Genomic DNA, 13,059 nt, shown 5'->3' with positions numbered 1-13,059 from the left:
AAAACTTCCCTTTATTCTTATTGTGTTTACCTAGCAAGAGTTGAAAAGTCTGACATGCGGCTTATTGTGATCTAGTCACCCTGTGTGCATGTCTGGTATGGCTACTCAGCAGCCATACATTACAGGGAATGAAAAAATCTTTTCAATTTGTTATTGTTGCAATTGCATTCTCTTAATAAAACCCAGTATCTACAGTGCAGGCTCTCCTACTGAAGGTTTTTGAGATACCTACAAAAAATGTCCAGTTCACCAGCGGTTTAATGCTCTAAAGATTTATTTCAGTCCTTCATGTTGGAGTCTCAGATGTTAACACATGGCAGTACAGCACTTTAAAGATGTTACGTGGACTCTGCTGACTCCATTGCTTCTTCTTGCACATTGGTAAGTGGCAGGAAGTCACGAGGAAAGGTGTACTCAGTCATGTTGCAAAGTCCGGACACCACACAGCAGCTCAAGGCGCTGCGGAAAATCTCCATGTCGCACGCCTCATACCACTCATTGGTTAAAGTGTCGTAGTACTCAACGTTCGAAGTGGTGGTGAAGCCGTTGAAACCCCCGACGACAAAGAGGCGATCGTCAATTACCTCAATGCCAAAGTTGCTGCGGGGGGTCAGCATAGAGGACACGAGGTTCCACGTATTGGAATGTGGGTTGTAAGCCTCAGCGGTGCGCAGACGGTTGTTTCCATCGAAGCCACCAACCTAAAAGTAAATACGTGGGTCAAATGATTGAATGTAAGTGTAACCAGCTTCACCGTACCCCTGTAAGAAAATGTACCTGCTATATGTCTTTAGCTGTTTTTGCACAGATACTCCAGAAAATGACTGAAGAATTAAGTTGCAATACTGTCCAAAGTTTCCCTTAATATGTAGCAGATACAAGGAGATTGTTTACCTTAGGTGTGATCTGACTACTGGAAATACTCTGATTGGTTTAGGGTTTTACCTGGATAAAGCGAACACCTGACATATTCTCATGCTGTTATATGGAGTTTACACATAAAAATTGTTTAAAAAAGGCCCATTAATGTCCCAGTATTTGCATCCTCACAGGCCCACATTTGTTGGGAATGTCTAGAAAAGATCAGGGTGCAGTGGTGTGTGAAAATGACTTCTGAATTAAAAGGAGAAAGTAAAATAAAGTAGAAGCCAGCTGTTGAGGAAGTCTGTATGAGACCTTTTTTCACTCAAGCCTCAACTACAGCTATTAAAGCACTGTTGTCTATCACACCACGCTATTATCAACAAAGATGAATAGCCCTCGACAAAAAGTATTTGTGTTTTCAGTATAAATGTCTTCACAGCTCTTTTGCCTTTAGTCCAAAAAGGAACATTGAGTTCCAGTCCTTTCTTCCTATAACAGATTAAAGTAGCCCTGACAGGCCTTGGGGCCTAAAAGCCTGATCAAAGACCCTGAGGTCAGCACCAGGGTAAGGTCACTGCATTCTGCTGATAATAACTTTTCCTTTATTTGAATAGAGACTTAGTCTGAATAGAAAATAAATACTAAACGGTAGCTAGCTAAATAAAGAAGGGTGTCTCAGAAGGTGAGACTAAAATCTTTGCTTTTTACCAAAGGGTGCAGCTGCAAAACAACTAAATAAGTGGTTTTAAGGCAAATAGCAAGATAAAATTTATAGCTAAAATGCCTACCGTCCCCAGAGGATGAGTTCTAATCACTTGGCTTATTCCCTCATTTTTCTAAAGGTGTTGCAGGATGAGTTTGAAATTGTCTCTAACATATGTCCTCTATGGAACGATGAGGATGACAATGTTGGTTTTGAATAAGTATTTCTGTTGTACTGAGTGAAATGTGAAATCATCAGTGAAATCATTAAAGACACAACATTTTGGTAATGAGGCACATGAAAAAAAATGAGGCAGAAACATTAATCGGTTAAATTAATACATAGAATGAGTAAGAATGCCTTCTCTGAACCTGTGGTCAGGATAGGAGTCTGATCATTGATAAATACAAAGTTAACAAAATTCTGTGTCAGCCAAATCTGTGTTAAGCCTTGCTGATCAAAGCACATTACAGATTTGATTTGTATGTTACGTGAGTGTCAGCACTACTTTGTGGTCTTACTGCAAAGACATGATCCGCATATGCAATGACACCTATCCCGCTGCGGCGGCTGTTCATGGGACTGATCATCGTCCACTGGTTGCTCTCTGGGTTGTAATATTCAGCTGTCTGCAGACACTCGTTGCCATTGAATCCACCACAAATGTAAATCTGAAAACAAAAAAGGGACATTAAATATCTTTACATTTCTTAGATTTCAGTTGGAAACAATGTTACCTGTAAGTGAAATGTTTCCACATCATTTGTGAAGTAAGACCGATACTCAGTACCCAAGTGTCCAACTGAAAATACAAATGTGTAATAACCAGTGTTGGGACTAACGCGTTATTAAGTAACGCGTTACAGTAACTACGTTATTATTGTGGTAACGAGCACGGTAACTAGTTATTATGCCAAAACCGGGAACGCGTTACTGGGATTTAGATGGGCTCGTTATTCGTTACTTCGTGTGGTGGCTATCGCGGAGCTTCCACAGATTCAATAACATTAGCAAGTGGTGGAAGCCAGCAGGTGGATGAAGGAAAAGGGAGGCAAGAGGAGAGACCCGAAGCAGCCGCTGGTCCGAGAGTGTCAGGTGAACTGAACTTCAGGTAAGAAGTTATAACCTGCAGTCCATCTGGGTCAGATATGAACCAAGTTTAGGTGGAGTTTATTTTCGTTGTGCTGACTTTTTTGTACTGCGTGCTAGCTAGCATGATGGAGTTTCTATACAGCTGGGTGGGTGCTATGATGTTACTGATGTTGAACTTTATTTTGTTCATAGGTTAATTATTAGAGTTTCCAACCGTCCCGTAAAAAACTGAATCGTCTCGTATTCAGAGAAAATATTACGCGTTTCGTATTGAGGTGAAAAGGAACACAGTTTGTCCCGGACTTCAGCTACAATGAAAAAGACACAAAGCTGGAGTTATTCTGTGTTTGCTGCACAGCTGCCTCTTCTTCTCTCATCCTCTCACAGTCCCTCTCCTGTTTCTACTTCAATCATGAAACTGATCAATGATCAGCTGATCGGCTTTTCTCTCTTGTTTATTTATCGCCCACTTTGCGCCAGAAAGAGGAAACCAGCGGATGTCGCGGTAAACAACAGCAGCACTTTTAAGCTTGATCAGCTGTTGTTAGAATTTATTTAATATTAATTTCTAGTATCAGCTGATGTTGGCTGGAGCCACAGCTGTAAACCTGCTGGTCATGATATCGGTTTGGTTATGTGATGAGAGGGAAACACGAAGATGAAACCAGGAGATGTCCTTATTGAATCATCAGAGCTGTGATGGAGAAACAGGTTTACCTTTTAGTTAACATGAATGAGTTGATGTAGGGCATGTAGGGCATGTAGGGAAAGGGGGGCACAAGGAAATACTTTCTTATTCTCATTTAAAATGTCTCACTTTTAAAAAAATAATTATCTGAGTCTTGCAACAAACAATTGATAGATTGATACATATATACCATCAGAACAGTGTACATCACTGTCACAACAGCATTTATTTTCATTCAAAGGCTTTATGATTTTTCCTAATGGTCAAAATGCCCGGGACGATTTTTTATCCCAGTCCAGCTCTGCATGCAGCTCATCTGCAGTCTGGTGTTACCTACATCTAGGATAGAATCAGGCGTGGGATTTCTCTCGTGGAAATGTGCACATTATTTTTTCCTTTCTATTGGTAGGTGGCACAGTGCACTTGTGGTGAGTAAGCAAGCTAGAAGACTGGCAATCTTTCTGGGTATCCAGTTACGGAAGCAACACATTAACAAGAGAATTCTGAGTTAAACCAAAGTTACTTTCCCTAGTGACTAGTTACTCTGAAAGTAACGAGTAACTTGAAGTAACTGAGTTACTTTTGATAGAAGTAACTAGTAATGTAACTAAGTTACTAATTTAAAGTAACTTACCCAACACTGGTAATAACAAATGTGTGTGTTTTACAATTACCTGTCATAAAAACATGTTTATGCACCCAAATTTTACCTGAGTATGTGGGACTTCTTTCAGTCAGAAAGCCAGAAATGAATCAAACATAACATTCAATCAATAAGGCTAATTTTTCTGTTCAGGAATGCAGATAAATAATTGTAATCTGGGATCATAATATAATAAAATAATGATGTGTTTTACTATTTTTTTAATATCTGTTATATTTTAGTTGACAAGTCAACTCAACTAAAGTACTGTACATAAATGCAAAGATGCACTTGTGATCAGTTAGAAACAAAATAGATATATATTAGTATATTTTTCAACTTTTTAAACTATACTTTTGAATTTGAAAACATGAACATAGAAACCAGTTTGTGACCTATCTTGCACCTCGCTTCACTGTAAAAATGTGTATTCCCTGACTGGTTGGCAAGTGTTTGCTGGAGGTTGATGGCTGTCACTACTGTGAAATTGTAACCAGGAAGGTGTTGCACCACAAGCCTCCCTGTGTTTCCTTTGGTCGTAAGCAGACTGTTGAGGTTTGCATGGAGTACTCTGACTTGTCTGCAAATACTCACAAACTAGTTGCTGTAGAAATCTGTAGAGTCTTTCATACAATCACTGCCTAACCAGCTGAGGAGTACACATTTTTCCCTAGCTACTGGTTGTTACCAAAGGTTGCTGACAGGTCTCTAGGCCTGTGTGCCTGAGACCCTACTCTATTTCTCTGCTACTCTTTTACTTCACCCACCCGGTTGTTAAGTGTTGTGCAGCTGGCGTCGCTCCTCTGTTCGTGCATCGGTGCAATAAGACTCCACTGGTTGATTTCAGGTTGATAGCGCTCTGCACTGCTGAGTCGTACATGCCCGTCGAAGCCTCCCAGGGCATAGATGAACCCGTTCAACACAGTCACACTCACATAGCAGCGGCGGGAGTGCATGGGCCCCACCTCATTCCAGGCGCGAGTGGTCAGGTCAAACCTACGGACGCTGCTGAAATGCTCCACCCCATCGAAGCCACCAATGAAGTAGACGTACCCGTTGAGGAAGGCGGCTCCATGATAAGCACGAGGACACTCGAGGTTGTTCGTTACATTGACCCAGCGGTTAGCCCGGCAATCGTAGGCCTCGATGCCGTTAGTTGGATCACCACCACTCCACCCCCCAATGGCCAGCAGGATGGAATGAGGCAGGCGGGGACGAGCAAGAGGGTGACACAAGCCAGACATGAAGGGTCTGCTTCCTAGACCATGTATGTCTAAGATGACATTACTTATCATGGACACGCACTCAGAATTGGCCCCCACCAGCTCACTAGACAGCAAATTGTCCTTTAGGTAGTCTGACGTCATCAATCCCAGTCGGACCTACAGAGAGATGACAGAAGAGAATATGACTATGAATTTCAACTACATCAGTTTTAGTAAACTCAAGCTTCTTTAGGATAATGCTCCTAATGTTGTTTAATTTTCTTATTGCTAGCAAGAGAGCGACCAAAGTCAGACACCATTAGTCTTTTCGTCAGCAGGGACAGTTTTTAGTCATAGCCCTAGCAACTATACTTAATAAATATAATTTATTCTATAATAATAATGGATTGGATTTATATAGCGATTTACAATGCCACTATTCATTCACACACTGGTGGGGGCAGCTACGGTTGTAGCCACAGCTGCCCTGGGGCAGACTGACAGAAGCGAGGCTGCCATATCGTGCCATCGACCCCTCTGGCCAACACCAGTAGGGTAAACGACCAGGACAGAGAGCCCGGGGATCGAACCGGCGACCTTCCGGTTACAGATACGCTTCCCAACCCCCTGAGCCACGGTCGCCCCGCTAGTATGTGTGTAGAGATCTGATACGGTTTTAATGCTCTTGAAGAGAATTTCTTAAATGTGGTGTGGCTACAGCTGAAAAGAGCAACATCTCAAGATATTAAAGCATCCTTATACCCAGATGGATCGACTCAATCTATGACTTAATTGCTGAAGATTTAAGTCCAAACTAAATGTAGTAATGAAAGTTTATAGACCTTGGGCAACAGAGCGGTGAGGTGTTGTTTCCGTTCTGCAGGTACATGGCTAATCCACTTTGTAAGCACTTCATACACAGTGGTCTCCAACTGCACATTGAGGTCGTCTCTATCAAGGATGTCAGCAAGTTCCTCCACAGTTAGCTGCAGGAACTCCTCCTCAAGAACAACCTGCTTAAAGTTATTGATGATGTAGTGGTAGGCCTTGGCGCGTAGTTCGGGTGATAAGCATACTTTTGTGAACTGCCAAATGCCAACGCAGTTCTCTGGGCACAGTTGCTCCCCAAGGAAGTCAGAGCAGAGTTTCACAATGTCCATTGCATTGAGTTGATCAGCTGCCATGAGAAGTTCCATTACATTTTCCCCCGTTATGGAAACTGAGCCAGTGTATGCAAAGTTAATGATGAGTGCCATCATCTCAGGAGGCACGCGAGGTATGTTGAAGACCTGTTTGTCTGGGTCGCTGCAGTGGGTGAAAAGAGCCCTGAGGGTAGAGATGGAGACAGAGTAGAGAATATTAAAAGGTGTGGAGGCAACAAGATAATAAACTATGTCATGCACAAGTACTCCAAGTAACTCCAAAACAGAGTTTGTACATGTTTAGTGCACTTGATTGTTGGGTTTTCAATGTCTTTATTACATTGGCACCATGTTTATGAAGCCATTGCCAAACACAATGCAGTCCCACACCATGACAGAGCCTCCACTGTGTTTTAAAGTTAACTCTAAACACTCACTGTTGTACCTCTATGACAAATATTGAAATCAACTCCATAAGGCCAGTTTGCCCTGATATTTAGTCTAGTTATTGCATAATTTTGCATACCTCAGTCTGTTTCATGAATGTGTCATGAATTTGCTGCATTCTTTCTTTTTTCTTAAGGACATGACTTTCAGATACTGTTCATTTGCTGTAGAACATTACTTTTTTTAATACGTGCTACTCCTTGTTTTGCCTCTGTCAGTGCGCCCCAGGGCAGCTGTGGCTACAACGTAGCTTGCCATTGCCAGTGTGTGAATGTGTGAATGACTGAATGTAGTGTAAAGCGCTTTGGGGTCCTTAGGGACTGAGTAAAGCGCTATACAAATGCAGGCCATTTACCATTTGTCTTTAAAATTGGTTCTTCACTAAGTATGCGTTATGTGTAGAAACAATAATGGTTCATCCTTTGAGTTTTAGTGTCCTTTTTATGCTTGAATGATTCATATATCTGCGTTAAATGGCTTAACAAACAAATAAACAAATGAACAAAAACAAAACCATTCCTCGGGTACAAGCACTGGACTAAAAAGGGTGAAAAATGTCCAAACGAAACCTTTACAAGTCTTCAAAAAAACACGTTGAGAACTATTGCTCAAGTGGACTTTTTAAAAATCATCTGTTTCAAAGCAAAATATAAAAAAATGAGAGGCAACTCAAAACTTTTGCTCAGCGTATAACTGTATAACAAAATTCAACATTTTTAGTATCAGGAAGTCTGGTGTGTCTTACTGTATCAAACAGTGGGGAAGATATTAATATAACTTAATAAAACACTTCAATTAGACTTCACACAATCACCAAGTGATTCACAGTGCTTTTTAAATGGCACATTTACTGAAGTGGAATCTCTGTGAAGGTAAAGATGAAATCTGCAAATGTTTGCATTATGTTTTGGGTGTATCTGTCAGTTGACCGTGACAAAGTCTTTCTATCACAAAAGTTTTATGATTCAACCCGTTCCTTTTTGTTGGCACTGTTTCACAGACTAAGTACATGAATTACATTTTTCACAGGTATAAACCAGTCAACTGTCCTTCACATTATCAGGTAAGCAACTCACCTGAAGTACGGCGTACAGTTACACAGGATGACCCTGTGGACCGGAAATTCAACATCCTCCACTTTGATGATTGCATCACAAAATTGTCCCTCCGAACGGAGTTCATTATACACTGAGCTCGACTTGTATGGCGGCTGGCCTTCTTCACTCATCTTGAGTTTTGTGACTGTTTTTCTTAGTTTTTTTTGTCTGAAGTTTGTCTTGAAGTGTTCAGATCACAAAATCAAATCTAACTGTGGAATTTGGGGAATGGAGCCTATGACATCATCATGACTTGGCAACAGTTGCCCCATAGAATTGTTTTGAAATGCATGTTTACATTGTTTTAATGAACCTTTCATTGCATAAAAGCTTTGTTTTGATTTGATTTGGATTTAAGAAATTGCATATGAGCCTCACAGATAGCATACAGCATTTTGTATGTTTGCCTCACAGAGGTCAACTAGTAAAATAAGCACTTCAAAACACTCTTACGAATGGACTACAATATCATATTTAGCTCACATTTAACCTTAATAGGCCATTTTTTTAATAAAATGACTTTGTAATATCCGAACACAGATATTACAAAGTGTGATTCATGGCTAAGCTGTTTTCTTGGGTTGTATTAGACTTTTATCTAGTTGGAAAAATGGGCTCCTGCACTTTACTGATGTACAATAGTAGTAAGAAACAAACAAACAAACAAAACACATATATACACTGTATGTATAGTACAAGACTGATATAATGACGGTGCTTGACAGTATTACCTCAAACAGGTGCAAGCAGTCACCTGTCTGAGCACAGACTGCAGATCTGTTGTTGAGCAATTTCTTTCCATTCATAGATATATGCAGCATCCAGCTGCAATGGGTTCTGGTTGCCTCTAATGAACATGCCAGCCCAAAATTACCCAGGCATATTCAGTGGGAGAGATATCAACACTAAATGCTGGCCAAGGAAGTGTCTGGATATGCTAGTGATCTCTGGCAATGTGGAGGCGACACTCAAACTGCCACAGGCCGGGTTGTCGTACAGGTTAGAGAACTTCATCTCAATAGCTCTGTCAAGTCACTTCCACCAAGAACAGTCAGATGGTCATGCAAGGGATCACGCGGGATCATGCGTCATGCATGCTCAGCCTGGCATCAGGATGCTTCAGTCAGATGCAGCAGGGTGGCAGTGATGACAGTATAAGGCATACACCTGCTTCTAATATTGAGACTCGTGCCTTGAGAATGCGGCACCCGTCTATGCATCCAGACAGGTTGCCAGTCTGTCACAGAGAGACAGAAAGGACATTCACACTCACACCTATGACTAATTAAGAATTGCCAGTTTAGCCTCATATGCGTTTTTGTTCGCTAATCACTGCACCACTGTGCCACATGTGTGCACGATGGCAGTGGCTTACAAGATACATCTGGTGGTCAACAAATTAGCAGGTCAGCGGCTTGATCACTGGCTTCTGCATTCTGAGGAGTCTGAATATGAGTGTGCGCGAATGGGAATGCATTAACTTGAACCTATTCTGAGCTGTACAAGTGAGTTTATTTGGGCTTGGCAAAGAAACCCCAACCCCGCCACTGACTAAAATCATTCAACTTGAACCAAAGACTGCTCGCAGAATATGTTTGGGTTCTCTACAATATTAAAATGATGTACTAAGAAACGCATTTAAAAGAAAGACTGACAATTTATTGCATTTGCAACATAAGCCTTGTTTTGTTTTTGTTTGTTTTTCTGACTGGTATAGCACTAAAGCGGAACTTGTTATAATTTACAAAGTTAAGCAGAAAATTAGGCCATTGTAGCTCCGTCAAGCTTTCACTGTATGACAGAAAACAATGGGAACGGGTCTCTCTTCCCTTAAACCTATCAGCTGTGATTGAACACCTGAGTAGGTAATAAAGCATCTTATTGCAAACACATTCAACAAAAACCACATTTTGTTTTTGGTTTTATTTCGCACACACAAACTCATTAAAAAAAAACATCCTTTTTTTTTTAAAGCTCACACACAGATTGTCTAATACATTCTCCCAACCTCACATGTACACGCATCATTACAGGGAGGCATTCAGATATGCAGCTGCACACTTGCTCAAGCTTTATCACCCCCAAAATCTGTGCCCACTCCATGTTATTATACTACTGCCTTCCTCAAAGGCAAACACAGCAGGTAGCCTGAGATCTAATTAGCTAGTTAGTCTTTGGTTGACTGAGTAAAGACCCCATCCGAAATAAATCTGAGATCTCAGTTCGTGACATTTTGCTGTGATAAAGGGGAAACGTTCGCGGCTGTGAACAGTAGGAGAGGGCATTGTCCTGATGAATTTCTGCCAAACAAAGCTGTTTCTGATACGACAGTGTCTGAGGAGGTATTCATAAAAAAAACAAACAGGCAGCATAGAAGAATGACTGTAATCAAACAGATTTCATCAAAACTACTTGAACTTATTTACTGGGGTCGCTGTGCTTGTTTTCAATTCACTGGCCCACTAGTCTGTCTCGAAGGCAAAACAACTCAGAGTGAGATGTCAAAACATTCAGACACACAGCGTGAGACGAATATTTAAAGGGGGAATACTTTTTTTTTTTACAGGCCCAAAAGCAAAAACTGTGGCTATAAATAACTGCATGCGGCTGATATGGTGCCTCATCAATACGCATGACTGAAAGATTTCTGATGAATTTCCTCACTGCACCATTTGCACGCAAAAGGTTGGAGAAGACTGACCAAACGCATAACATGCAAACATGACGGCTCTGTGCTTTCATAATGTTGACACCACGTTTTGACCAAGCCTTAGAAAGTGAAACAAAATGCCCAGTGTTATCTTGTTCATTATATTGTTCCTAACAGGCCATTTCAGGTCTCAAAAAAGCCTCAGAGGGACAGTTCTAAACAAAGGAAGCACCAGAAAATAAATCAATTATATTCCTCCGCTCCATCATTATTTAGGTGCCTAAATTCATGGCTCAATGAAACCCAACATTTCAATTTTATTTATATAGCACCAAATCACAACAAGAGCCACTTCAAAGCATTTTATATTATAAGGTAAAGACACTACAATAATAGAAAAACACCAACAATCAAATAACCCCCTTTAAGCAAGCACTCACAGGTGACAGTGGGTAGGGAAAACTCTCCCTTTTAACAGGAAGAAACCTCCGGCACAACCAGGCTCGGGGATGGATGGCCATCTGCTACGATCTGTTGGGGAAGTCCCGAAAAGCCTAAGCCTATGTCAGCACAACAAAGGGAGGATTCAGGCTCACCTGATCCAGCCCTAACCCTAATCTAAAAATTAGAGAGGGTGTCTGTCTCCTGAATCCAAACCAGGAGCTGGTTCCACAGAAACATGTGAGATGCTAAAGCACTGCTGCCCTTCAACAAACTTTTATTGATAGAAATACAGTTACTCAAATAACAGAACAAAGAGAACAAAAGAGACAGGAGCCCTAGCTAAAACAAAGAAGAGGAAGAAGCACACGAATCAGCTGCATAATGGGATTTCGGATTCAGGTTTTTCATCAAAACTAGTCCTGAAAAACTAAACCAATAGTAATCAAGACTCAGAAATGTACTACCAGGTTCGACTCAGCCTATGGTTAATGAACAAAGCTATAGCAGCAATGAAGAAATAAAGCAGCTGCCATGCTTCGGCTTCTCTGGGTTTAAATTTTTGCAGCAAACCTTCAGCAAATAATCAGCTTTGAGAATAAACCAGAGGAGAGAGGATGATGAGGATGATAACAAAAAGCATAAAAAGACAATGAGCACCCCAAATCACCATCACCATCATCATCACTTGTAGAAATGAGACTCCAAAGTCACATCGGTGCTTATTTACGCAAAATAGTTTTTATTTACTCTAAAAAAGGTGTGGTGTAGATGCGTTCACAAATATATTAAGAAAAATGACAAAACACATACTGAAAGTGTCATTTTTAACAGTATTTTGTGGTGTAGGACAACAGCCTGTGTTACATCAGCATATTTGTTGTTTTGTTGTTTCTTTGAATCATTGTAGTAGAAAAATGAGAAAGAGGTTATTTCTACATACAAGGCATCGTCTACCTGAATCTAAACTCTTTCATTGTGCTACTATCTTTGAAAGAAAAGGTTTTAGGTTATAATTCATAAGAGGAAGTGCTTTTATATAAGAATAGGTAAACTAGCTTGTGGCTATAGTAGGCTACAGTAGTTCATAGTAGAATCTAAGTGTTCGGCGATGCACTCTGGTGCTGAAATATTGACCAAATGTCTCCTCTTCGTTCTCAACAAAAGTCTGAATCACATCGAGAACTGCCACATTAAATTCACAACAGCCAGAGATGATGAAAAGAAAAACAACCTGAAATCAGGAAGAGCCTTTGAGTCTTCAAATGGAGTTTGGTGTTTTCATGTAAAGCCCTCGAGCAAAACTGATCTTCTGATTGGATTTTAAAAAAAATACTGAGAAGAGAGCACAATAATTGTGACCAACCTATAGGAAGAAACTCTGGCTGTGTTCAAGGACTAGTGAGGATTAAAGAGAAGCCGGTTCAGCAGCACAGCTGTTGTTTCACATCTTAAACAATTCCAATATGCTGCCAAGGCAGAAGAGTGGCCACAGTTTTACCTGTTCAGGGTTTGCGTTTCGTCCATGTTTCAGCACCAGAGGTCTACAGCAGTACCTTCTACTCTCTACGATATTTTAGAATAAACCATGCATAAACCATGTACAAAAAGACCCATCCCGACCCAACCCAGAGCCCTCCGTCTAAAGGAGTAGAACCACCCGTGTGAACCCCTGGAAGCCTCTAATTTGGTCTTTCTGACCGGTTGTCACCGCAACATCACAGATTTAGCACTCAGCACACATAAAACCGAATAAAAATAATAATACACACACACATAAGCACTAATATCAACATAAAGTCAGCAAATAAACAGTCAATAAATTCCTTCTGTCTGCATTTTAGGGTTAGGGCATGTCTAATATAATGTATAATATATGTATAATAACATAGATTTATATTTATCTCAGGCTGGATTTCTATATCGTGATACAGTAATATATTTTCATGATAGTATTATATTGGGAGTGTTTTTATGACTACCACATCTAACAAGAAAACAAAAAAAAGAAAAAGTGATTATGGCACAGCATATTTTCTAAATGCAGCAAACTCAGATATGAAGCAATTGTTTTTCTTTTTACTATC

General features: G+C 40.5%; 1 protein-coding gene across 1 annotated transcript; it reads right to left on the bottom strand.

Moving 5' to 3' along the window:
* Positions 1-338: 338 nt before the first annotated feature.
* On the bottom strand, positions 339-8,012 carry LOC308384638 (kelch-like protein 10; the record flags this gene model as incomplete). The annotated part of the gene is made up of 5 exons (XM_080863173.1): positions 339-701; positions 2,089-2,238; positions 4,758-5,372; positions 6,038-6,521; positions 7,861-8,012. The coding sequence occupies 5 exons, from the start codon at positions 8,010-8,012 to the stop codon at positions 339-341; spliced, it is 1,764 nt and encodes a 587-aa protein (XP_080719299.1).
* Between the last annotated feature and the right edge of the window lie 5,047 nt (positions 8,013-13,059).

The sequence above is a fragment of the Rhamphochromis sp. 'chilingali' genome (genome assembly GCF_963969265.1).
Source record: "Rhamphochromis sp. 'chilingali' genome assembly, chromosome: 17".
In the NCBI taxonomy this organism is placed as follows: domain Eukaryota; kingdom Metazoa; phylum Chordata; class Actinopteri; order Cichliformes; family Cichlidae; genus Rhamphochromis; species Rhamphochromis sp. 'chilingali'.
The sequence above is the reverse complement of the archived record's forward strand: the minus strand, read 5'-3'. Positions and strand labels throughout refer to the sequence as shown.